The sequence below is a fragment of the Sciurus carolinensis genome, chromosome 1, assembly GCF_902686445.1.
Source record: "Sciurus carolinensis chromosome 1, mSciCar1.2, whole genome shotgun sequence".
Lineage (NCBI taxonomy): Eukaryota > Metazoa > Chordata > Mammalia > Rodentia > Sciuridae > Sciurus > Sciurus carolinensis.
In genome coordinates, this window is record NC_062213.1 from 156,261,818 (window position 1) to 156,289,622 (window position 27,805).

The following is a 27,805-nucleotide window of genomic DNA, read 5'->3' on the forward strand; positions in this document are numbered from 1 at the left end:
ACCTCCTCGCCCCCAGGCAGCAGTTATGGAGAACTCCGGTGCCCCCGCCCAGCTAGTCAGCCTTCGGGGCCGCGGAGGTCGGCCGGCCAGCCTCGACCCCTTCCTCTGTCTCACTCCCACGCCTTGTCCAAGGAGGGAGTCGTGCGGCCAGGCATCCCCAAGCCAGCCTCGGACGAGCTAGGGAAACGAAGATAGGGGGTGACTCGAAGCGCGCCCCCGCTGCCCGACGCTCAGGCCCCTGAGCGATTCCCGCACGTGGGCAGCCTGTAGTCCGCGACTGGGCCCCTCCCGGGCGGCTGTCACATTCTCTAGTCTCTGTGGCCGCCGCCGCTGCCCGCCGCCCGCGCGCAATCGGACTGGCCCACCTCCGCCCAGGGTGGGCAGATGCGCTCCCCAACCAAGGGCCTTGCGAGGAGCGGGAGCCCCGCGCCGCTCCGCCCAAAGCAAACAAACACACACCTCCGCTGCAAGTAGCGCAACCGGAGACTCCCAGCCCGGATCCCGATGGGCGGCGCCGCCTCCGCCTGCACAGTCTCCGAGCCCGGCCGGCCGCGCCGGACTCGCTCCTTACGTAAGCCGGGAGACCTGCTCAGCTCTAACCACCGGCCGGCGCCCCCTCCACTTCCCCACCCCGCCTTCCCCGGCCCACGTGCTCCCCGCGACCCAGTGGGGGCTGCGGGGGCGAAGAGAGGTGGAGACCACGCAAGAGAAAAAAAAAAAAACCTTTTTTTTGTATTGCCCAGGATCTATTGTGAAGGGAAAGGAAAAATACAACTTGTTGAGCGTCTCTTGTATGTCAAGTTCGAAGGTATGTGATTTCATTATTCAACAACCTTTCAGATACAGATGAGGAAAGGAGTCTTGGAGTGGTACCATTCATTCCTTTATTCATAATTCAGCAGTGTTTTGGTGAGCGCCTATTATGTGCCAGACACTTTTCTGGGCGCTTGGGATAGAGCCGTGAACCACTGATCCAATCGCTGCGCGCATAGCAGTTATGTTCCAGAAGCAATTTTGAACCCTTGTCATTTCCAAAGCCCGGGAACCTTGGGAAAGAAGGACGGAGGGGCTGTCACTCACGTGTGCTCAGGAACTTTAGAGTAATGTCAACTGATTCCAGGATTTCCGTGTCTAAGATGTTGGCCCCGCACCCACAACTTGCCTAGTGCAAATGGAAGCTGTCTCTGCCCGCTGCGCCCCGCACATCCCAACCCTTATTTTCTTCATTCTGCACTGGGCTTACCCAGAGCCCTCCAATTTCCCACCCCAACTAGTGCCATAATCCCTTAAGTCTCCGTCTTCGGCGCCATTCTGTTTTCCATATAGTTGCTGAAAATATTGCTGAAGTAAAAAAATAAATGTTATATTTCCCCCACTGCAGGATAAAGTTATTTTAAAAAAACCTACAGCAAGGGCGCAGGTTCCTTCCACATGCCTTTCCATTCCGCCTAGACCCTCTCTTTCCCCTTACTTCCACAGGCTGCCTGCTCCTTGGGAATCCATTGCAGAGTTCTGTGGGCCACTACCTGTAACTCAGAGAGGGTGAGGGACACAGTAGTAACAGCGTGAAGAAGAACCTCTTCTAGATTCCTGGCTGCTCTGTTTCTGTTGTGGAGCAAGGGGTAGAGCTTGACCTAGTATCCTACCACATAGTCCCTCTCTTCCAAAGCACAGAATTGGCCAGACCCCATACCCAGGACAACAACCTTTACACCAGCATTTATACCATAGACTAAAGTCCTAACATAGCTCAGAGTGTGTTGCAGACCATATACTGAGCGCCTTCAGCCCTTCACTGCATCAAAGAGAAAGAAGGGCTTCTGGGGGAGAAGGCATTGCTTACATTTTCCCTCTTCTTTCTGCTATATATTGTATAATATGTAGCAGATACTTCTGTGCACCTATCAGACATGAGCATGCATCTGAATCACCTGGAGGGCTTGCTAACACGTTTTTGCTGCCAGAGGGTGGTATAAGCCTGTATTTGTAGAGATCCTGGAGGCTGAGGCAGGAGGATCCCAAGTTTGAGGCCAACTTCAGCTATTTAGCAAAGGCCCTAAGCAATTAGTGACAGCCTGTCTCAAAATAAAAAATAGAAAGGCCTGGGGACCTGGGAATGTAGTCAGTGGTAAAGCACCCCTGGGTTCAATCTTTGGCACCAAAAAAAAAAAAAAAAAAAGAGAGAATTGATTCTGAATCAGGTACAGTGGCCTAGACCTTGTGATCCAATGATGTTGGAGATTAAAGAAGGAGGATTACAAGCTTGCAGCTAGCCTCAGCAATTTAGGAAGACCTTCAGCACCTTAGGGAGACCCTCAAAACAAATAAAAAAAGGACTGGGTGAGGATATAGTTCAGTGGTAAAGTGTCCCTGGGTTAAATTCTCAGTACCAATAACAATAATAATAATAATTGGTTTTGGTGGAGCCTGGAACTGGTTTGGAATTTCAGCAATTTGGGAGAGTAAAGTAGGAGGATCCCAAGTTTAAGGCCAGTGTGTGCAATTTAGCAAGATCCTGTCTCAAAATAAAAATATAAAGGGCTGGGGATGTAGCTCAGTGGTAGAAAACCCCTGAGTTCAATTCCATAGCACCTCCACAAACAAAACAAAGCAAAAAACTTACTTTTAGCCCACATAAACTAGATGAATCATAGCCCCTACCTTGTGCTATGACCTGGTTCTTTTGCCTGCTTTTGAAATGTCTTTATCAACATCACTTTATAATATCATGGAGCAGTGCTAGCTACCTACAAGGTCCTAGGAACTTATATTTTAGGAACTTAAATTATGAAACAGAAAGAATAGTAACACATTAGAGAAACCCAGCTGACACTGGAACCTACTATCACAAAAAGGCCCTCAATGGACCACTGTGTACATAGACACCTCAAGGTCCCTCAGCTCCACTACTGACTTGGGAGTACAGAAGAGGAAGAAACAGGCTTGTGGTATCAAACACAGGTATAGGATCAAATCACTATAGCAGCCAGGCACAGTGGCGCACACCTGTATTCCCAGTGGTTTGGGAGGCTGAGGCAGGAGGATCATGAGTTCAAAGACAACCTCAGCAAAAGTGAGGCCCTAAGCAACTCAGTGAGACCCTGTCTCAAAGTAGAATAAAAAAAAGGGGGGGGGGGGGCCCTGGGGATGTGGTTCATGTGGTTCAGTGGTTAAGTGCCCCTGAGTTCAATCCTTGGTGCAAGAAAAAAAAAAAAGTCACTACAGCAACATTCACTAACTCCGCAAGCCTCTTGATATCTGTGAGTTTTAGTTGGCTTCTCTGTAAAAGGAGAAAATATCCACATCAAAGACTTGTAGTAAGGCTTAAATGAAACCACAAAATGAAGGACTAAGCAAAGTGCTGAGCATATAATCAGCATTCAATTATAAACATCATCATCACCATTAACCATGGGCCAATTATTTGACCTCTTTGAGTTTAGTTCATGAAATTCAAAAAATAAATCAGATAATAACATAGCAAAGCACCCAATAGGTTCCCTGGTGCTTAGAAGGTACTCAGTAAATGAAAAGTTTTGTTTTTGTTTTTGTTTTTGTTCTTTGTACTGGAGATTGAACCCAGCCATGCTCTACCATTAAGCTATATACCCAGCCCTTTTTATTCTTATTTTGAGACAGGGTCTCCCTAAGTTGCTGAGGCTGGTCTTGACCTTGGGATCCTCCTGCTTCAACATTTGAAGTAGCTGGGATCACAGGCCTGAACCACTACTATGCCCAGATATCTCAATTATTTATTACAGAAGGGAAATCTGAGAATACCCCTGTTGACACTGACTTCCTCTCCCTGTCTGTGGCCTCCACCAGCATGGGTAGAATGCAGGTGTGGTGGGTGAGCTTTGAAGAGCTGGCTGCCTGCTGAATGAAGGAGGGAAGATCTTTCTTTCTTTGTTTTCCGTGAAACTTCTCAGGACAGGTAAGAGAAAGGCCAGTGACTGAAGATGCCAAGATTAAGGAAAAAGTAATAATAATAATAATGGAGTAAAGGCTGGGCACCCTGACACACCTTTAATTTCTGAGACTCCAGAGGTGGAAGCAGGAGGACAGCACATTCAAGGCCAACCTGGGCAATTTAGCAAGACCCTGACTCAAAAATAAAAATAGCTGGGGATGTAACTAAATGGTGGAGTATTTTCCTATTTTCCTAGCATGTGTGAATAGAATCTTTTTTTTTTTTTGGTGGTGCTTGGGATTCAAACCCCGGACCTCGTGCATGCTAGGCAAGCCCTCTACAGTATGAGCTTTATGATCTGCACCAATCACCAGTACCTCAAAAAAAAAAGGAAAAAAAAGAAAAGAAAGGAGATCTGTCCTAGTGTGCTCATGCTCCTTTGTCCTTGTAGGCAATCAACAAATATTCAAAAACCCAAAAGGTGGTAATGAGAAGAATAAATGGTAGATGAAGGACTGATGCCTGACTTGTATTATGTGTGACCACAGTACCATAGTATGTTCTTTTCTTTCTTTCTTTTTCTTTTTTTTTTTTTTTTTTTTTTTTTTGTTTGTACTGGACATTGAACCCAGGGGCACTTCACCACTTAGCCATATTCCTAGTCTTTTTAAAAATTTTTTTTCATTTCATTTAAAAATATTTTTTAGTAGTCAGTGGACCTTTATTTATATGTGGTGCTGAGGATTGAATCCAGTGCCTCACACATGCTAGGCAAGCGCTATTCCACTGAGTCACAATGCCAGATCCCTTTTTTATTTTTTAAGACAGGGTCTCACTAAGTTCTTAGGACCTCACTAAATTACTAAGGCTGGCTTTTGAACTTTTGATCCTCCTGCCTCAGCCTGCCAAGTCACTGGGATTACAGGCATGTGCCACCATACTTGGTTTATAGTACATTCTTTTTTCTCTCTTTTAAGTTTTTGATTTGTTCTTTTTAGTTATATATGACAGTAGAGTGTATTTTGACATAATATACATATCACAGTACATTCTTAAAGGTAAATCATTAGCCCCAAATTTTATCAACCCACATGGTTATTAACCTACTATATCTTAGCAGTATTGAAAACAAGCAACAGCACTTATTTTACAAGTCTGTTCTCTCAGGCCAAAAACAGGAAAAAAAAGTTTTTAAAAAGAACTGGGAGGAAAGAAATAAGCATTCCTCCTCATATTTACCTGGTACAGCCCATTATTCTGCATGAATAACAGACTATTTGCAAATCTTTTCAAGAAGCCAGGCACCAGTGGCATATGCCTGTCATCCCAGCAACTAGGAAGGTTGAGGAGAAGGATAATAAGTTTGAAGCCAGCCTCAGAAACTTAGCTAGAACCTGTCTTAATATAAAAAGTTAAAAAAAAAAAAAGTGGGGCTGGGAATGCAGCTCAGTGGTAGAGTGCCCTGGGTTTAACCCCCATTATTGAAAAAGAAAAGAGGGAGAAAGAGAGAAGAGGGGGACCCCTTCCTAGACTAACTACTTGAAAGGTGCACTCTCTAAGGAACTGAAGAAGTTGAATGCCCACATTCATTCTTTTCACTGTGAAACGCTAAAAAAAAAACAACTTACACACTCTTCACTCATCTTTCCAACCACGATCAATAGCAGAACTCTTTCTAGAAGTCACCTTGAGTCAGTAGACTTGCCAGGAAATCAGAGGTGTCTAGACATGTCTTTCCTCTGTGCAAAGTTAACTGCCAGGAGAAATGTAGCTTTCTTACTACCCAAGCTGGATGGAGGGACTGGAACTGAATACGAGTTTATTCTGCACAAGTCAAGCTCATTAGGGCTGGGTTGGTAAAGGGAATTCCACCTGTGGGAACCTCCTTTTAAGTTTGGCCTTCAAAAAAGGCAGTGAAAATTAAAATTAGCATTTTATCATCAATCCATCTATGGCGCTCTGCCTCAACACAACAGTAATTGAATTTCTTTTTTTTCTTTTTTCATTTTTTTTTTTTTGGGGGGGGGGGTACTGGGAATTGAACCCAGCAGTGCTCTACCACCAAGCTACTTTCCCAGGGTCTCAGTAAGTTGCCTGGAGCCAGTGCTAAATGACTGAGACTGGCCTCTAACTTGCAATCCTCCTGCCTCAGCCTCCCAAATTTCTGGAATTATAGACATTCACCACCATACCTGGCTACCATGATTGATTTGAATTAGCTTTATTTTTTCATTCTAGAATCTGTCATCACTTCATTCCATAAAATAGAATAGTGATCTGTTGAGCCAGATGGGTGGCCCACACTTGTTATCCTGGTGACCCCTGGGACTGGGACTGAGGGCCAGCCCTCACCAACTTTGTTGAGAGCCTAAGCAACTTAGTGGAACTCTGTCTCAAAAGAGAAATATAAAAAGGGCTAGGGGTTCGGCTCAGTGGTAAAGTGCCCCTGGGTTCAGTCCTCAGTACCAATAAAATGAAATAAAAAGGACTGGGTTTGTGCTCAGTGGAGACCACCCTTGGGTTTGATCCCCAGTTTTGAGGGGTGGGAGAACAGTGCTCCGATGAGCTCAGCAGAAGAGATCAATTTCGTACAAAAGGGCTAAAGAAAGCAGAAACAAAGTCAAAAACAAAAAGGAATTTGGTCATTTCAAAGTTACTTTCTTTGTGTAGTGGGGACAGGAAATAAGACAATAGGGAAAGAAATGATTAATGAACATCAGATTATTTCAGGTTACTCTTTTTGTGTAAAGATTATAGCAGAAGGAACTTTATTATCATGTCAGTAGAAATTGGTTTGGCTCCTCTGGAGACTGAGGCGGCAGGATCGTAAGTTCAAAGCCACACTCAGCAATTTAGTGACAAAATAAAAAGTATGCCAGTCAGGTCTGGTGGCACATGCCTCTCATCCCAGGGACTTGGGAGGTTGAGGCGGGAGAATCAAAGTTTGAGGCCAGACTGGGCAATTTAGCCAGACCCTGCCTCAAAATAAATAATAAAAAGGATTAGAGATGTAGCTCAGGAGTAAAGCATCCCTGAGTTCAGGCCTCAGTATCAGAAAAACAAAACAATGATGAAAAGTCCCTTCTTCTGGATACATTCCTTGTATGGCAGATTAGTGTTTTCCATTTTTCACCCCATGATTCTCCTCCTTCTTCATGCAGCAGCTAAGAAATTTATGATTGTAACAAGGATTTAGACTATTTTTGCTTGCAAATGTCTGATGGGTAGCTAAAAACAGGATTAGGACTTGGGTCGGCAGAGGTAGTACATGCCTAAAATATTATTAGCTTAGGAGGCTGAGGCAAGAGGATCATGAGTTCAAAGCCAGCCTCAGCAACTTAGTAAGCCCCCAAACAACTCAGCGAGACCCTGTCTCTTACTAGAATATTTTTTTAAAAGTTGGGTATGTGGCTCAGTGATTCAGTGCCCCTGGGTTCAATCCCCAGTGTCAAAAAAAAAAAAGGGACTTAGCTACTTAGCTTTCTTCCTCAACTTTGCATCCATCTTCTTTGCTCCCAGAAGAATCCCAGAACCTTGGTTTCTAGGAACAAGGTCTGATTTGATAAACATCTTGTGTTAAGTGCAAGTTACCCCTCAGGCAACTGGAAACTTTCTTTTCAGGGTCAGAGCCTGCCTGACCAATCTGGAGATAATGACGGATAGATCGCGCCCTGTCCAGATCACCTTCCGGGGCAGCTGTGCAATCCCTCCAGCTATGCAGACCACTCCCCTCACACCTTTGCCCCATTTCTCTTTCTCCAGGACCTCAAAGTCATTGTCAGCCCCATGATAATAGCTCTAAGGATATGGGTCCACTTGTCTTCCTAGTGCAGCTTGCTGCTTAAACTTCCTTTCAGGTTTTTTTTAAATAGTTTTTTTTCAGATGTTGACAAATCTTTATTTTATTTATTTATTTATATGCGGTACTGAGACTTGAACCCAGTGCCTTGCACGTGCCAGGCAAGTGCTCTACCACTGAGCCACAACCCCATCCCTCCTTTCATGTTTTTCACCATTACCTTTTCTGTTTGGTTTTTGGAGCGAGTGGCTAGACCTTATTTGTGGGATCCCTTCTGGCCTCTGGCCTAGAACTCTGGTAACAGGTCCATTTGCTTAAGGACAAGATAACACAGCAGAAAGAAAGAAACCAAAAGTCTATTCTTGGCTTTTAGTTTTCGACTAGGCCCATAGGAGAAGTGGGGAAAATGTGGTATTTGAACAATACAGTTGACCTGGCAGCTTGCAAATGGTTTAAGGCTCTCTGCTCCTTACCTCCTTGACTTGGAAGAATCCCCTGACTGGGGAGAAGGGACATGGAAGAGAACTTAAGTGGAAGTAACTCCCCGAAAAAAAAAAGAAAAGAAAAAAAGAATTTGCGTGCCTGTTTATAAGATAGGAATTTGAGGATATAAAAAAATAAAGACATATTGAGTGTCAAAAGAGAAGTGCCAGATGAGCTGTTGAAACGCAGGAAACACCCAGGAACCTTTGAAATGCAAAACAAGCATTCCTGAGCAACCAGCCCACATCCATAGCCCTCACCCTTGGCCCTTGCCCTTGACCCATGCCCTTGTCTGCAAAAGAGTAACAGGATGGCAATATCTAAGTCATAGAAAAACTGGGGCAAAATGACATTACTTCACCCTGGCTCCACCTCTAGTCCAGTTCCTAACTACTGTCCCTCTGCAAACATAAACACCCCGTACTCTAACAGTGTTCCTCTTTGTGCTTTGAAGAAACCCTTGCTTCTCTGCCACTGCAACTTATTTTTAAAATGGACAGTCTCTTTCTCTTCCTCTCTCCCTCTCCTCCCTAATCTCTCCCGCTGTACTCTTAGAGGAAACAGGATTACCTTTCTTCCCATTCTAGGCAGAGTTATCCATCCTTGAACACACACCCACCATAGGAACAAAGTAATCCAGACTTGAGGATGGCACCAGAAGATGTCAGAAATGAGTACCTCCCAAATTAACAAGTGAATTACAACTCCAACAGAGAATACGTGGAATGTAGCTTTTGAGTCACCTCTTTAAAAGCCCCCTGTTCCCGTTGATGAGCAGAATCACAGCCTCTGGGACAGGGGTCCCCTGTGTTTCTCCTTTGCTAGTAAAGCAATAAGACTTCTTTTATCTTTTTCTCAAAACCGTGTCCTTGTTATTGGATTGGCAGCAGGGACAAGGACCAAGCTTTTGGCAACAACACCATGGCGTTGCTGTCTCTCCCTTTTGAGATGGCCTGCATCTTCCCTGGACTGTGTATCCATGCTTTACTCCAAAAGTTTCTCACTCTCAAGATGACCCGCAATCTGAGTGTGTATTTTTACTTTACTCCAAAAGATGTCTTTTCCTTAAATAGTCCATATTCTCCCTTAAATGTGTATTTTCTTTCCTAACTAAATCTCTGACACTGATTGACATATACTGAAATTCTTTTCTGTCACATATGCCAAGGACCACCCTTGTCCTGTGACATTTACGCTCCAGGACTGAGACTCCACAGGAAGGCAGAAACAGTACCTGAGTTGGGAAGTTCCAAATACAGAGAAGGATTGGATCCCTTTCCAGGTAGGACCTAGAGAAGTGGCAAGACCCCTGAATGGAGCATATCACAAGAATAGATCTGGTGTACCAACAAGTCTTTTTGGGCAAGCAGAGACTTTTTTCTTTTTTGGTATGGGGTCTCCCTATGCTGCTTAGGCTGACTTCCACCTCCCAGGCTTATCCTCCTTGCTTAGCCTACCAATGGGCTAGGATTATAGGCATCCCTGCTTCTGAGTAGGCTTTTTAGACAGAAACGGACTGAAGAAAGCAGAAATAAAAACAAAAATATTTTGGTTATTTTAAAGGTTGGGACAGGGGAGACAGGAAAATAGGAAATAAATGATTAGTTACGATGGGGTTGTTTCAGGCTACTTCTTTTGTGTAAGGATTAAAGAGGGCACTTGGTTATCATGTGCATACAAACTGTCCCATCTGAAAACTTGGCTGTATGTATATAATCCTGATTTCTCAGAAGTTCAGATAAATCATTTAGTTCCAGCACGGTGACATAGAACTTTAGTATGAGTGACTCCATTTGATTTTTTGCCTGGTCTCTAGGGACCTAGTGCAGGGGAGCAATCCAAGACAATGACCTCCTGCAATTTTTGGTCAACATTAGTATAAATTACTCATTATTAGGTTCGCCATAAAAACAACTACAGCAACAACAACTTGAATTTGAATTATATAAAAGTCAAGCAAAAAGAATCTTAGTCCTTCTGAGTATAGTGATGCATGCCTATTATCCCAGTTACTCAGGAGGTTGAGGCAGGAGGATTGTAAGTTCAAGGTCAGCCGGGACGACTTTAGTGAAGCCCTGTCTCAGAATAAAAACTAAAAAGGATTGGGTCATAGTTACTGGAAGAGCACCCCTGGGTTCAATCGCAGTACCACACACATACACACACACACACACACACACACACACACAAACACACAAAGGAGAAGAAATGAATGAAAAAAATAACTCTTCAACTATGATGTATAAAAATTATAACTAAAATTTTTCTATAGCTAAGATTAATTTTTATTGTGAGCCTATATCAGGATGCTTTAACTGCAAACGATAGAAAATTCAACAGAAACCAATTTAAGCAATAAAGAATTTATTGTCTAAAGTAAAAGGAAATCCACAGATAAGGAAGCATTCAGGACTGGTGTAGAGGTTGAGCCACCTCAAGACTAATCACTGGAAACTAGACGAATCCCAGTATCTGGTTTTGCCTCATTCATTCGACAGTATTCATTGAGCACAGAGTCAGTCCTGAAGACAGAAAGGTGGTCAAGAGTCTTTGATTTCATTGACTTACGTGTACATTATCAGATACAAAGAATTCAGGATCAGAAGTAGTGTAAGTGGCTCTCCTAGGACAGGTGTGGTGGCACTTGGGAGACTGAAGCAGAAGGATCTCAAGTTCAAGGCCCACCTCAGCGATTTATTAAGGTTCTAAGCAATTTAGCAAGATCCTGACTCAAAATTAAAAATTAAAATAAAGGGTTGGGGATGTAGCTCAGTGGCAAAGCACATTTGGGTTCAATCCCCAATAACTAAACACACACACACACAAACTCTGCCAGGAAACAGAAAACAGAAGAGGGAGTTCCAAATTAACTAGGGTTTGAGAATAAAATGTATGCTTCAGATTCCATGAGATTTTCATACTAAACTTGTTTCTTCCACATTAAAAAAGTATAAATATATGCAAATACATAAAAAAAGAAAGACAGCTGGGAGTGGCAGCACATTCCTGTAACACCAGCGACTTAGGAGGCTGAGGCAGGAGGATCACAAGTTCAAAGTCAATCTCAGCAATTTAGCCAGGCCCTAAGCAACTTAGTGAGACCCCCCATCTCAAAATAAAAAATAAGAAGGGCTAAGGATGTAGCTCAGTGGTAAAGCACCCCTGGATTCAATCTCTAGTGAGAGAGAGAGAGAGAGAGAGAGAAAGGGAAGTTAGGATCTTTTTTGCTACTGAGGATTGAACCGCGGGTGCTTTACCACTGAGCTACATCCCCAGTCCTTTTTATTTTTTATTTTGAGATGGGATCTGGCTAAGGTGCTGAGACTGGCCTCAAATTTTCGATCCTCCTGCTTCAGCCCCTCCAATTACTGGTATGACGGGGCATGGTGGCAAACACCTGCAATCTCAGCAGCTAGAGGAAGGCTGAGGTAGGAGGATCCCAAGGTCAAGACCAGCCTCAGAAATTTAGCAAGACTCTGTCCCAAAATAGAAAACAAAAAGAAGGGCTAAGGATGTAGCTTAGTGGTAAAGTGTTTGCCTAGCATGTGCAAGGCCCTGGGTTTGATCCCCAGCCCACAATAACTACCTCAGTGTAAAGCCCCTCTGGGTTCAATCCCCAATACCATCCCCTGGACCCTCCCCAAAAAAACTGTCTAAATTGCTGGTATTACAGATGTGCACCACCATACCAGGTCACAAAGTTTTCAACACATAACACAGTGGCAGGGGAGTTGAAAGAGAAGAAATGAATATGAGGCTTACCCAGGATATAGAATAAATTGGTCAGATCTTAGGTAAAAAGCAAGTAAGTATGATACACCAGTTTCCAGCTTTTATTACTAAAGCAGGAGGAGGAAGAGGAATTCTTTTCACATATATATCGGGGGACTTTCAGTTTTTTTTCCATCCCCACCCCCTCCCACCCCTTTTTCCTCTACACCATCCAAAGTTCCTTCATTCTTCTCTTCCCCCGACGACTCCCCATCATTATATATTGTCATGCACTTATCAGAGAAAACATTCAGCCTTTGGTTTTTGGGGCTTGGCCTATTTCACTTAGCATGATATTTTCCAACTTCATCCATTTATCAGCAAATGCCATAATTTTGTTGTACTTTATGGCTAATATTCCATTGTGTATATATACCACAGTTTCTTTATCCATTCATCTATTGAAGGGCATTTAGGTTGGTTCCACAATCTAGCTATTGTGAATTGAGCTGCTGTGAACATTGATGTGGTTGCATCACTATAGTATGCTGATTTTAAGTCCTTTGGGTGTAAACCAGGAGCGGGGTCAAATGGTGGGTCCATTCCAAGTTTTCTGAGGAATCTCCATACTGCTTTCCAGAGTGGCTGCACCAATTTGAACTCCATCAGCAATGTGTGAGTGTGCCTTTTTCCCCACGTCCACACCAACACTTATTGTTGTTCCTATTCTTGATAATAGCCATTCTAATTGGAGTTAGATGAAATCTTAGGGTGGTTTTAATTTGCATTTCTCTAATTACTAGGGATGATGAGACTTTTTCATATATTTGTTGATCACCTGTATATCTTCTGTGAAGTGTCTGCCCAGTTCCTTAGCCCATTTATTGATTGGGTTCTTTGTATTTTAGGTGTAAAGTTTTTAAAGTTCTTTATAAACTTTGGAGATGAGTGCTCTATCTGAAGTGTGTGTGGAAAAGATTTTCTCCCACTCTGTAGGCTCTCTTTTCACATTATTAATTGTTTCCTGTGCTGAGAAAAAGCTTTTTCGCTTGAATCTATCCCATTTATTGATTCTTGCTTTTATTTCTTGTGCTATGGGGGTATTATTAAGGAAGTCTGGTCCTAAGCCAACATGATGGAGACTCGGGCCTAATTTTTCTTCTCTTTGGTGAAGGGTCTTAGGTCTAATTCCCAGATTCTTGATCCATTTTGAGTTGAATTTTGTACAGGGTGGGAGATAGGGATATAATTTCATTTTACTGCATATAGATTTCCAGTTTTCCCAGCACCATTTGTTGAAGAGGCTATCTTTCCTCCATTGTAAGTTTTTGGCAGCCTTGTCTAGTATGAGGTTACTGTACTTATGTGGGTATGTCTCCATGTCTTCTATCTTGTATCATTGATCTACCTGTCTATTTTGGTGCCAGTACCACGCCATTTTTGTTACTATTGCTCTATAGTAAAGTTTAAGTTCTGGTATAGTGATACCTGCTGCATCTCTCTTCCTGCCCAGGATTGCTTTGGCTATTTTGGATCTTTTGTCCTTCCAGATGAATTTCATGATTGCTTTTTCTGTTGCTATGAGAAATGTCACAGGGATTTTAGTTGGAATTGTGTTAAATCTGTATAGCACCTTTGGAGTATGGCCATTTTGATAATATTAATTCTGCCTGTCCAAGAACATGGGAGATCATTCTATCTTCTAAGGTATCCTCAATTTCTTTCTTCAATGTTTTGTAGTACATTGTAGAGATCTTTCACCCCTTTGGTTAGATTGATTCCCAAGTATTTTATTTTTTGTGAGGCTATTGCGAATGGAGTTTTTTTTCCTCATTTCCCTTTCAGATGTTAGCTTCATAGAATGAGTTTGGTAGGGTTCCCTCTTTTTCTATTTCCTGGAATACTTTGAGAAGTCTTGGAAGGTCTTGTAGAACTCGGCTAAGCATCTGTCTGGTCCTGGGCTTTTCTTGGTTGGTAGACTTTTGATGGCTTCTTCTATTTCATTTCTTGATGTTGATCTGTTTAAATTGTATATGTCCTCCTGGTTCAGTTTGGGAGGATCATATGTCTCTAGAAATTTGTTGATGTCTTTGGTATTTCCTATTTTGTTGGAATATAGATTTTCAAAGTAGCTTCTCATTATGTTATGTATTTCAGTGATGTCTGTTGTGATATTTCCTTTTTCATCATGAATTTTAGTAATTTGAGTTTTCTCTCTCCTTCTCTTTGTTAGTGTGGCTAAAGTTTGTCTATTTTGTTCACTTTTTCCAAGTCAATTTTTGTTTTGTCAATTTTTTTGAATTGTTTCTTTTGTTTCAATTTCATTGACTTCAGCTCTGATTTTAATTATTTTCTGTCTTCTACTACTTTTGGTATTGTTTTCTTCTTTTTCTAGGGCTTTGAGTTGTAATGTTAGCTCATTTAGTTGTTGACTTTTTATTCTTTTCTCGAATGCACTGCATGCAATGAATTTTCCTCTTAGTACTGCTTTCATAGTTTCCCAGAGATTTTGATATGTTGTATCCATTCTCATTTATCTCTAAGAATTTTATTATCTCCTCCCTGATGTTTTCTGTTATCCATGCTTCATTCAATAGCATATTATTTAGTCTCCAGGTGTTGGAGTAATTTGTTTTTATTTTGTCATTGATTTCTACTCTCAGTCCATTATGATCTGATAAAACACAAGGCAGTATCTCTATTTTTTTGCATTTCCTAAGGGCTGCTTTGTGGCATAACATATGATCTGTTTTCGAGAAGGTTCCATGTGCTGCTGAGAAGAAAGTGAATTTGATCGTTGATGGATGGAATATTCTATATATGTCTGTTAAGTCTAGGTTATTGATTGTGTTATTGAGTTCTATGGTTTCTTTGTTTAGTTTTTGTTTGGAAGATCTATCCAGTGGTGACAGTGGTGTGTTAAAGTTACCCAGAATTATTGTGTTGTGGTCTATTTGATTCCTGGAATTGAGAAGAATTTGTTTGATGTACTTGGATGCACCATTGTTTGGGGCATAAATATTTATGATCATTATGTCTTCCTGATTTATGGTTCCCTTAAGCAGTATGAAATGTCCTTCTTTATCCCTTCTGACTAACTTTGGCTTGAAGTTCACTTTATGTGAAATAAGGATGGAAACCCCCACTTTTTTACTGAGTCCATGTGCATGGTAGGTTTTTTCCCATCCTTTCACCTTTAGTCTATGGATGTCTTTTTCTATGAGATGAGTCTCTTGAAGGCAGCATATTGTTGGGTCTTTTTTTTTTAATCCATTCTGCCAGTCTATGTCTTTTGATTGATGAGTTTAGGCCATTAACATTCAGGGTTTTATTGAGATATGATTTGTATTCCCAGTCATTTGGGCTTATTTTTGGTTTTTAACTTGACTTGGTTTCTCCTTTGAATGGTTTTTCCTTTAAGGTAGTTCCTCCCTTTGCTGACCTACATTATTGTTTTTCATTTCCTCCTCATGGAATATTTTGCTGAGAACATTCTGTAGTGCAGGCTTTCCATTTGTAAATTCTTTTAACTTTTGTTTATCATGGAAGGATTTTATTTTGTCTTCAAATCTGAAGGTTAGTTTTGCTGGGTATAGGATTCTTGGTTGGCAACCATGTTCTTTCAGAGTTTGAAATATATTGTTCCAGGCCCTTCTAACTTTTAGGGTCTGGGCTGAGAAATCTGCTGATATTCATACTGGTTTTCCCCTATATGTAATCCGATGCTTTTCTCTCGAAGCCTTCCAAATCCTATCTTTATTTTGTATGTTGGTCATTTTCCTTATAATGTGCCTTGGTGTGGATCTGTTGTGATTTTGTGCATTTGGTGTTCTGTAAGCCTCTTGTATTTGATTTTCCATTTCATTCTTCAGGTTTGGGAACTTTTCTGCTATTATTTCATTGAATAGGTTGTTCATTCCTTTAGTTTGTATCTCTGTGCCTTCTTCAATCCTGATAATTCTTAAATTTGGTCTTTTCATGATGTTCCATAGTTCTTGGAGGTTCTGTTCATGATTTCTTACCATCTTCTCTGTTTGGTCAACTTTATTTTCAAGATTAAATATTTTGTCTTCATTATCTGAGGTTCTGTCTTCCAAGTGGTCTAATCTGTTGGTGATGCTTTCCATTGAGTTTTTTATTTGGTTTATTGTTTCCTTCATTTCAAGGATTTCAGGTTTTTTTTTTTTTTTTTGAGAATCTCTGTCTTTTTGTTGAAATGATCTTTTGCTTCCTGCAGTTGCTCTTTCAACTGCTTATTGGAGTGATCATTCATTGCCTGCATTTGCTCTCTTATCTCATCCTTTGCTTTGGGATCATTTTAATCATGTATAATCTGAAGTCCTTTTCTGACATTTCTTCTACCATGCTGTCACTGGATTCTGTTAATATAGAATCTAGATTTGTTTGGATCATTTTCTTCCCTTGTTTTTTCATGTTGTTCATGGATCTTCCCTTCTAGCAGTGCAGATCTGGGGTATTGCAGTTTCTCCCCTATAGGCTTCTCATGACCCTATAGGTTTCCAAAACCTTTTCTTTAAGGGGGAGATCAATATTAGCAGTGTCCAGTTCAGACAGTATGCAACCTGAAACTAAATAGCCCCTATGAGGACATTAACAATATTGTCATAATACACAGAATGATTTCAATTATTATCTTCAGTATAACAAATAGACTTGCAATAAGGTCTACGGTTTATAATAGAGGACAAAGAGGATGTGGAGGGGTGTAGGATGTAGCTATCAATGGGATAAGAAAATAATATTTAGAAGTTCTAGATCATAAAAAGTGAGAGTGTAATCAAAAGAAGTTGGTTGTTAGCATGGGAAAAGGGAGAAAGAGACACTGAGGAACAGGTAAGCAAAAGGAAAAGAGAGCAAAAAAAAAAGTAAAGAAATAAAAACTTAAAATTTGTCAATAAGGTTAAAAAAGAAAATCTACACTATAAGAATCATATAGTATTCAAACATCCCAGTCTTCAGTAGCCTGATGTATGAGAGGTACCTGACGATGAGCTTCCAGTCTCCAGCAGGCATCTCAAGATGGGATTTGCCCCACCTAAAGATTGGAGCTACCGCTTTCAGGATAAACCAAGATGGCTGCTCTGGGTTCCAAAAGTGTTGGTAAATGGGGAGCTACAGCTCTGGGTGTGGGCGTGGTTGGCTGGTGGTCCTGGAGGCGGAGTGTGGTGGTCCGGCAGGGGTCCTAGAGGAGGGGTGTTGTTGGTCTAGTTGCAGGATCCTGGAGGTAGGTTGCAATTGGTCTAGAGGTCTTGGTGATAGGGTGCAGTCAGTCAGTCTGGGGGTTCTAGTGGCAGGGGGCAGTCATTCGATGTGACGGCCCCAGAGGCAGGGAGTGATTGGTCGGTCTGAGGGATCCTGGAGATGGGGCTCAGTCAGTCCAACCAGGGGTCCTACAAGTCCTGGCTGTTTTCTCAAAATGGCAGCAGCCATGTGTAACCAAACCTGCAGGTACTGTGACAGTGAACTTCCAGGCAACAGCAGGCAACTGGTGCTCCACTGGCAGTCTGAGGTCAGTCTGCTGACTGCTGTCAGACGATCGGGAGGTGAACTTTGAGCGGTGGGTGATGGGTAGGTGAAAGGTAGGCGATGGACAGGCAAGCAGCAGGCAAATAGCGGATGGTAGGCACCAGACAGTGAGCAATCTGTGCTCAAAAAGGTGTCGATATGCTGGCAGACTGCAGGTGATTGCAGTAGACAAATGGGGTAAACAGCAGGGGATGGATAAGCAGCAAAGACTGCCTCACCAAGAAACAGATATCCTCTGCTTGAAACCAAAGTTATGGAGTGACAAGGAACACAGCCTCCCTCTAGTCCACCCGACTTTGAAGTCTTGTGCCTCAGTGCCTCCTAAAACAATTTTAAATCATGTAACCCTGACATGTTCTGACATTGTTAAAATTGTACATTACAAATATAAAATATTGCAAGGGGTATAATTCCCAACCACACTTTAAACTCTAACATTCTAAAATAAAACTTCAATCACTCCTTTAAACTGCATAGTCATCCCTTAATATCTATGAAAAGTTCTGGCACAAAAATCTGAAGATTCTCAATTCCCTTATATAAAATGGTAGAAAGGTTGGAGGTGTACTCAGTGGTAGAGCAGTTACCTAGCATTCATGAGGCCCTGGGGTCAATTCCTCATATGGGGAAAAAAAAGAAACAAGAAAAAAGAATTCCTCATTCCACTCCTGGGCTACTACTACTCGTCTCTTGCATCTCAAGGGGTAGCTTGCGTGGGCAGGTAATCATGGATCAGGTAATGCAGTTTGTTGAGCCAAGTCGGCAGTTTGTGGACTCAATTGACTGGTTAAAAGATGTAGCAAACATATGTGAATACATAACTAGTATAACTCGACATCATGTACGACCACGGGAATGGGAAGCTATACTCCATGTATGTATGATATGCCAAAATACCCTCTACTGTCATGTGTAACTAAAAGAATAACAACAAAAAAGATGTAGCAGGACTGGGGAAGCAGTCAGTTGGTAGAGTGCTTGCCTGTCAAACACAAGGCCCTGGGTTCAATCTCCAGCACAGCACCTCAAAAAAAAAAAAAAAAAAAAAAAAAAACAAGGTTGATAGAAAAGGGGTGGCTGAATATTTTTGACAAAGTTTTTTATTCTGTGGATTAGTGAACAGTGAGGATTTGAAAAGGTCCTGAAGTAAAAACTTGGCTATCTACTTTTTTGTGTGATTTTTAAAATTTGTTCTTTTTAATTATACATGACAGAAGAATTTATCTTGATATATTTTAACAAGGATGAAATATATCTTATTCTAATTAGGATCCCAGTCTTGTGGATGTACATAATGGTGAGATTCACTGTGGTGTATTCATATATATATATATATATATATATATATATATATATATATATATAAGCCTGTATACTTTTTTCTCTTCCAATATATTTTCTATTTCTTTCTTTTTGGCACTGTGTATTAATTTACCGGGCATTGAACTCAGGGGCACTTGAATACTGTGCTACATCCCCAGCCCTATTTTGTATTTTTATTTAGAGAGACAGGATCTTACTGAGATGCTTAGTGCCTTGCCATTGCTGAGGCTGGCTTTGAATTCCCAATCCTCCTGCCTCAGCCTCCTGAGCCCCTGGGATTACAGGCATGCCCACTGCATCTGGCTTATTTTTTAAATTTTTTATACAGGGTCTTGATAAGTTCCTTAGGGCCTTACCAAGTTTCTGAGGCTGGTCTCGAACTCGAGATCCTCCTACTTCAACTTCCCAAGTTGCTAGGATTATAGACCTGTGCCACCATGCTCAGCAATATTTTCTATTTATAAATTTAAAAAATTTCAAAATAAAAAATAAACATAAAATGCTAGAGTATTTGCATATAACCTATGCACATCCTCCCATATATTCCCATATACTTTAAATGTCTCTAGATTACTTATTATATCTAATACAATGTACATACTGTGTAAATATTTATTGTACTAGACTGTTTAGAAAATAATGACCAAAAACGTCTGTACCTGTTGAGTACAGATGAAACTTTAAGAAAATATTTTCCATCTGAGGTTGCTTGAATACATGAATGCAAAAACCCACAGGTATGAAAGGTTGCAAACTGATAGCCACCATCATCCTCTTGAAAATTACATGAGCAGGGTCTGAGGATGTAGCTCAGTGGTAGAGCGCTGGCCAAGTGCTGGGTTTGGTCCCAGCATCCAAAAATCAATCAATCAATCAATCATTCAATCAAAGAAGAAAATTACATGAGCAAGTTCTTCTACAACAGCCAAATTTTTACATCAATGCATTTTCACACTGAACCAACATTTCTACTTTACTTTCCCTCAATTTTATTATGGTATATTTTTGTTTTTAGAAGACTTTTCTTGATCACCCTAATGTATTCAGCAATCCTCCTGCTTCGACCTCTCTGTTTCTGGGATTGTAGATGTGTGCCACCATACACAGCTTAATTCTACTCTAGTTTCTATTTTCATAGTTATGAGTGTTGAGAAAACTTGCTCATGAGAATCAGAGGATGGAAATACAAGTTTTGTTACAGCAATTCCAAAAACTTCAGAGTGATCTAACATTAAAATTCATTTATCACTGTGTGTGGTGAGTATGCCTCTAATTCCAGTAACTCTGGAAGCTGAGACAGGAGGATCACAACTTTGAGGCCAGGCTCAACAACTCAAATGAGGCCGTAAGCAATTTAGTGAGACCTTTCCTTTAAGAAAAATGGCGGGGGGTGGGGGTTGGGGATGTGGCTCAGTGGTAAAGCACCCCAGAGTTCAATCCCCCATACCAAAAATTAATTAATTAATTAAGTAAATTCATTTATCAGTGGTCTTTTGGTCAAAACTTTAATATTTCATTTCAAGAATTCTGAATTCTGTTGTAAAGAACTAGAAAGCATTTTAGAAAAGGATTCATTGTCCAGTTGTGAGTGAGAATCATTTACTTTCTGAATTTCATTTCAATCAAAAACGCTTTCTTTGAATCAGATAGAGTGGCCCATGCCTGTAATCTCTGTAACTCAGGAGGCTGAGGCAGGAGGGTCATAAGTTTGAGGCTAACCTCAGCAATTAAGTGAGGCTCTGTCTCAAAATTAAAAATAAAAAGGGCTGGGGATGTAGCACAGTAGTAGAGCACTTCTGAGTTCAATTCCCAGTACTACACACACACACACACACACACACACACACACACACATTTCTCAAGAATTATCAGGCAATTATTAAATCATACCTGTTACTTTTTCACCTTGAGGCAGTTTGATTAGCTGCTCTATTCAGAAAGAGTAAGAATATTAAAATATTATCAATTTCAAAATGTCTTAGGTAATAAAATTCTTGACTAGGCATTTTCCTTCCATTGTAATTTGAATATATTTTATTTAAAATGTTGGTGCTGTATTTTTAGCTCATTTGACTTATGGAAGATGTTCACCTAACTAACACCTAATAGGCAAAGTCAGCCCTCACTGTCAAACCAATGGGCCAAATCAAACTTTTTTTTTTTTTTTCCGTCAGAAAAGATCTGACTACATTTTTTCTATTCAAATAAACATGTTAAACCACATCTCCATGGCAACTATCTCACTTCTGATTTCAAATAGGATGGGGAAAACCTTGATGAGAATTTGTTTCCAAATGAAATAAAGTGGTATTATTCTCTTTAATATTTTCAACCAGTTTCAATCCCTGTGTGTGTGTGTGTGTGTGTGTGTGTGTGTGTGTATGTCCTCACAAGACTCAGAAGTGACAGTTCAGTTTCCTTGACAATAGTCAGGGGTTAGAAAGACTGAGAGTGTTAAATAAAAATTGTCATCATGTCTCTACCCTACTCTAGGATGTAACTGAATCTGGAGCATCTCAGCAGGGGCCAGCATGCTCTGGATGTCCCCTCCCTTCTTTCACAGGGTGTGTACAAGTCAGCAGAAAATATGAGCTGTCTTTTGGGTGCACATGGGCTGGACTAGAAGAGGCTTCATCTATTCTAAGTATTTTTGAAGAATCTGTTTGGAGCCGGGAAGGTGGTTTGCACCTGATGCAAGTTACCAGAATGAGATTGGGGTGAAAATGCTTTTTTTCTTATCAAATGGGAAAAGAGTGTTTATGAAAGAGGAATTGAGAAAGGAAAACTGGAATGACTCTCTGCACACCCAGCCTTTCCTCCTTTTTAGAAGGATTGCATCTGAAAACTGACATCTGAAAAACTACTGATTCCCTTAAAATCATTCATACCACCACACCTCTTGGAAAGTCTTTGTATAGCATATATTTTTGGTTTTGTTTTTGTGTTGCAGTATTAGGAATTGGACCCAGTCCCCAGTCTATAGTCCCCAGTCTTTTTATTTTAGGATAGGATCTCACTAAATTGCCAAAGCTGGTCTCAAACTTGTGCTCCTCCTGCCTCAGCTTGCTACGTTTCAGGGATTACAGGGGAGAGCAACCCCACTCCACAGCTATACAGCGTATGTCTTAGAATAACTGCATGATGGTGGCCCAGGATGTGGCTCCATGGCAGAAAAGTTGCCTAGCAGGTACCAGGCCCTGGGTTCAATCCCCAGCACTGCAAAAAACAGAACAAAACAAAATAAAACCACTACCATCTCAACAAAGACATTTGATTTATACGATCTGATCTTCACAATGGCTTTGAGTTTGATACTTTGAATAGCTATTATTGAGCCCTACTCAGTGATGCATGCCTTTAATTCCAGCTACTCTGGAGGGTGGGGCAGGAGGATCACAAGTTTGAGGCAACTTCAGCAAATTAGCAAGACCCTGAGCAAAATTAAAAAGGGCAGGGGATGTAGCTCAATGGTAAAGTGCCCCTGGGTTCAATTCCTAGTACCAAAAAAAACAAAACAAAAAAACCGGAAAAAACAACAACAACAAAAAAAACCATATGACTAATGACTTCTACCAATATGCAGAGACAGTATACCAATCTCCTAAGTCATTTAAACCCAGTTGAACCCACATCCTGGCTCTGCCAGCAAAGTCCCCTGCTTCTTCTCTGGAGCTGATCAACACGCTGCTTCCAGAACCATTGGCCTGCCTGGAATTCCTCTTCTGCCTCCCTCTGCCTCCTCTTAGAACAATGGACTAAATGACAGTCAGATTTATATCCACTTCTCTTTGAGATTAAATTAGCATGATTTATCCCTGACTCAAGCTCATGTTCCCCCACCATTTTATTAAGAAAATACTCAAAGATACATCTTAATTGAAAAAATCATATATGTCCATCTCTATACTATTAATAGTTTTCTACCTGCCAGGGTTATTTTAAAATAAATCTTTGATAGTTCACATTATATCCTCCTCCCCACAATAAAACAGGAAAATGTCACTTCATTTGAGGTTTTCAAAGAGTATGGTCAGGGCTGGGAATATAGCTCAGTTGGTTGAGTTCTTGCCTAGCATGCACAAGCCCTGGGTTCAACAGCAATGGGAAAAAAAAAAAAAAGAGTATGGTCACCTGACTCAACAGAAAACTATAAATCTAAGACCCGGCCCCTCCTCTCTCCTCTGCTTCCTGTGTCCAGGTGTGCTCACACATGCCCAAATGTGCTGACGTGGCAACTCCTGCTTCCACCAAGATATGCTGTCTTCACCTGAGGCCCGATCCAATGCAGTTGCCTGATCTTGGACTTGAACCTCCAGAACAGTCAGCCATAATAAACCTATCTTTACTTCATAAGAGCCTTTTCCCTACAGTGACACAGAGCTAATCCCTAGACCTACTGAATCAGTCTCATGGGGAAGATGCAGGATTTTACTGTTCAATTAGCCAGCAAGTAGTCCCTGGGGGTTAGCTGGGCACAGGTGCAGGCATCCAACTGAAGAAGAGTCCCTGCCTCCTGGGAGCTTCTCCTTCTGGCCTGCCACAGAGTTCCTTCCTGCACAGCGTGTCCCAAACCCTGGTCTAGCTCTCTTTCCCTCTCAGACTTCCAGAGCTTTACTCAGGCCCTGGGTAATTTGCTTCCCCTTCTATGGCTACAGAGGGCCTACTTGTCCCTCACCGTCCAGCTTGCTCCTCACTCTCTCCTGAGTCTTGTTTGGTCTTAGAGAGAAACCTATGGCTGGTTTTTCTTTTTCTTGTGTGTGACTCTACTAACTGAAGAGACAGAGACCATTGTATTTGACCTGATAGTCTCATCCCAGAAAAGTGCCCAGAGCATAAAAATTTAAAACCAACCAACAACCCAGCACCGCAAAAAAAAAAAAAAACAACCAACAAAAGACCCATTTGTATTGTGTTGAAGCTAAGGCAAACACGGCCTGCCTACATGGTGTTTCCTAGGACTCATTTTTAGTTCCTTCCAGATGACACAATTGAGTTTTGTCTTTCTTTGAGACAGGAGCTCATCATGTTGCCCAGGCTGGTTTTGAACTCCCAGACTAGGACTCTGAGTGCTGGGATGAAAGGCAAGCCCCCACACCCAGCTCAGATGACTGCTTTGATGAGGCGAGAGATGCTCTCTTTTATCCAAAGGGACAGAAACTAGACTTCCCCATGTACAGACTGAAGATAATGAAGGGCTCTGGAGAGTTATAAAATGCATTCTTACGATTTTTTCTAAGTCTTCCAATAAAAACCTTTTTAAAAACTCTGCCCCACACCAATAGGATTTTGTCATGGAAAATGCACTTGAGAAAAAAATGCCATGAAATAGCCTGCTCGGTTTGGCAGAGACAGTGGCCTCGAAGTCAATTGGGACAGAGGACAAAGTCTCACCTCTATCCTACTATCTATTTGACTTAGGAAGTTTACTTAACCTTTCTGAACCTCGGTTTCTTTACCTGTAAAATGCAGACAAATATTCTTATCCGTTTCTCCCCACACTGGACTGTAAGTTCTGTGAAGAATCCAAAACAAATTTTTTTTGTACTTGGAATTGAACCCAGGGGTGCTTTACCACTAAGTTACATCCCCAGACCTTTTTATTTTTTATTTGAGACAGGGTCCTGCTAAGTTGCTTAGGGTCTCACTAAATTGCTTGGGCTGACCTGGAACTTTCGATCCTCTGGCTTGGGTCTCCTGAGTCACTGGGATTAGAGGCATGTGCCATTATGCTGGGCAAGAATCGCATTAAAACCTAACATTCACTGAGCACTGCCCCTTCACAAATCAACACACAAACCTTTCAATACTCTTATTATCTCTGTTTTACAGATCACAGAATGGAGACACATTGAATTGTCAGTAATTATACACCTAGTAAAGAGAGGATTCAAGACAGGCAGTCTGGCTCTAATTGCCTGCGCTTATTCATCTCCAAGGGACTGTGTTGGCCTTATTCATCCTGTATCCCTGGGTCCTAGAACAGTGACTGACACATGACTGCCAAAATTAACGATTGGATGAACGAGTCCATAACTTCTTGCAGCATTATTGGAGCAAGAAAAGAAGTAATATTTATAGTGTGTTCTATTTTCAGGTTCTTTTATGTGTACATTCTAGCTTCAGTTTTCAATTCTGCAAATTGACAGGTGCATAAAATAGTTTGGAAATCATAATGTAGAAATTATATATTCTATATATTATATACACAACATGTATATATTCCATATGGAAATGTACATGTTTTCAAATACTCTAATCATTCACCTATCACTTGTCAATAGAACTTTAAAAACAAAATTTGCTTTTCTGCGCTCGCGCTCGCCGTGGAGGCAGCAGGCGCGCTTCGACATGCAGAACGACGCCGGCGAGTTCGTGGACCTGTACGTGCCGCGGAAATGCTCCGCCAGCAACCGCATCATCGGTGCCAAGGACCATGCGTCCATCCAGATGAACGTGGCCGAGGTAGACAAGGTCACCCGCAGGTTTAATCGCCAGTTTAAAACCTACGCTATCTGCGGGGCCATTCGCAGGATCGGTGAGTCAGATGACTCCATTCTCCGATTGGCCAAGGCAGACGGCATCGTCTCAAAGAATTTTTGACTGGAGAGAATTGTGGATGCGGAACATTTGTCATAAATAAATAGTGAAAAGTAAAAAAAAAAAAAAAAAAAAAAAAAAAAAACTTTTTAAAAAAATGATCATAAGTGATTTATTTGTGACTCTTTTAAAGTTGTGTTTTTTGTTTTTGTTTTGCACTGGGAATTGAACTTAGGGATGCTTTACCACTGAGCTACAACCCCAGTCCTTTTTATTTTTTATTTTGAGACGGTGTCTCGCTAAATTGCTTTGGACCTTGCTAAGATACTGAGGCTAGGGGTGGGGAGATGGCTCGGTTGGTAGAGTGCTTGCCTTGCAAGCACAAGGCCCTGGGTTCGATCCCCAGCACCGCAAAAAAAAAAAAAAAAAAAAAAAAAAAAAAAAAATGCTGAGGCTGGTCACAAACTTGTGTAATTCTCCTGCTTCAGCCTTAGTCGCTGAGATTACAGATATGCATCACTGCAAGCAGCTCAACTTCAAGTTTTTAAAATATAAACTATATATAAGAAGATGGAACCTAATGGGTCAATCCTTCCTGTAAAGTGTGTGCTGTGCCATTCATTTTTTTTTTCTTTTTTGCCTTTGTGTGTGTTGGGGGGTGGGGAGTGTTGGGGATTGAACTAAGAGGCACTTTATCATTGAACTACACTATCAGTGCTTTTTATTTTATATTTTGAAACAGGGTCTCTCTAAGTTGCCCAGGCTGACCTTGAGTTTGCAATTCTTCTGCCTCAGGCACCCAAGTTGCTGGAACTACAGGCATGAGCCATGGAGTCAGCTCCCCACCCCGTGTGTGTGTGTGTGTGTGTGTGTGTGTGTGTGTGTGTGTAAGTGTATGATAATATACACAATTTTTTGGCATTGTCTTTTATTTAAAAAGTTAAAAACTCCTTAATTTAAACAATAAGACCTTAATTGTTTAGTCCTGATATCACCACCATAACTTACAGGGCAACATGCCTAATGCAACAAAGGAAAAAGGAAAAAGCAATGGCAGATAAAAGACCTCAGAAACCAGGTGCAGTGGCACACACCTATAATACCATCTTCTTGGGAGGTTGAGACAGGAGGATTCCAAGTTCGAGGACTGGGAAACTTAGTGAGACCCTTTCTCAACATTAGGAATAAATTAAGACAGAGGATATAGTTCACTGGTATAGCACTTGCCCAGTAAGCCTGAGGCCCAGTTTCAATCCCAAGTACCATGAAAAGACAAAGACAAAAGGAAAAAAACCCTCTGGATTATATATCTATTTGACACTAGATTTCATTAGTTAATAGTTGTACTTTTGCAATCTGTGGCTGTGAGATCTGAAAAAGAAGGGTTTGTTGTTTAAACTGCAATCACTTTTCTGGCTATAGATAATCATCATTCTTTCATGGCAGATTTTAATAGTTCCTCTAAAGAATTTGGGATGACTATCTCAAAGTAATTTGAAACTTTCCTCACTATTCCTTATTTTCTCTCCTGATAAGACCTATAGCCCTTTTCTACTGAATTTCATTGTGTTTGGTTTGGTACCAGGGATTGAACCCAGGAGCATTTTACCACTGAGCTACATCCCCAGTTTATTTTATTTTAATTTTTTTGTGGTTCTGTGGATTGAACCCAGGACCTTGTGCATGTGAGACAAGCACTCTACCAACTGAACTATATCTCCAGCCCTTATATATATATTTTTATTATTGTAAACAAATGGGATACATGTTGTTTCTCTATTTGTACATGGAGTCAAGGCATACCATTTGTGTAATCATAAATTTACATAGGACAATGTTGTTTGATTCATTCTGTTATTTTTTCCCTTTCCCCCACTCCTCCCACCCCTCTTTTCCCTCTATACAGTCCTTCCTTCTTCCATTCTTACCACCCTCCTTATCCCTAACCCTAAACCTAACCCTAACCCTAATGCTAACACCTCCCACCCCCCATTTTATGTCCTCATCCGCTTATCAGCGAGATCATTTGTCCTTTAGTTTTTTGAGATTGTCTTATTTCACTTAGCATGATATTCTCCAATTTCATCCATTTGCCTGCAAATGCCATAATTTTATCATTCATATATATATGCCACAGTTTCTTTATCCATTCATCAATTGAAGGGCATCTAGGTTGGTTCCACAATCTGGCTATGGTGAATTGAGCAGCAATGAACATTGATGTGGCTGTATCTCTGTAGTATGCTGATTTTAAGTCCTTTGGGTATAGGCCAAGGAGTGGGATAGCTGAGTCAAATGGTGGTTCCATTCCAAGCTTTCTGAGGAATCTCCATGCTGCTTTCCAGAGTGGCTGCACTAATTTGCAACCCCACCAGCAATGTATGAGTGTACCTTTTTCCCCACATCCTCGCCAACACCAATTGTTGCTTGTGTTCTTGATAATCGCCATTCTAATTGGGGTGAGATGAAATCTTAGGGTAGTTTTGATTTGCATT

The 27,805-nt window shown here is 41.2% G+C and overlaps 2 protein-coding genes across 7 annotated transcripts in view; one reads left to right on the forward strand and one right to left on the reverse strand.

Moving 5' to 3' along the window:
- Ak4 (adenylate kinase 4) overlaps window positions 1–588 on the reverse strand; it is a 62,148-nt gene extending 61,560 nt beyond the window's left edge. For 2 of the 6 annotated variants that reach the window (XM_047556987.1, XM_047556978.1), the window contains exon 1: window positions 115–337. The gene's annotated coding sequence lies outside the window, so the exon portion shown is untranslated. Of the gene's footprint in view, window positions 1–114; window positions 372–459 lie in introns of those variants that run through there. The other 4 variants (XM_047556994.1, XM_047556964.1, XM_047557002.1 and 1 more) reach the window with 4 other exon arrangements.
- LOC124962898 (40S ribosomal protein S21-like) lies at window positions 20–25,409 on the forward strand. Its single transcript, XM_047522159.1, has 2 exons — window positions 20–808; window positions 24,603–25,409. The coding sequence occupies exon 2, from the start codon at window positions 24,984–24,986 to the stop codon at window positions 25,371–25,373; it is 390 nt and encodes a 129-aa protein (XP_047378115.1). The 5' UTR covers window positions 20–808; window positions 24,603–24,983; the 3' UTR covers window positions 25,374–25,409.
- The last annotated feature ends 2,396 nt before the right edge of the window (window positions 25,410–27,805 follow it).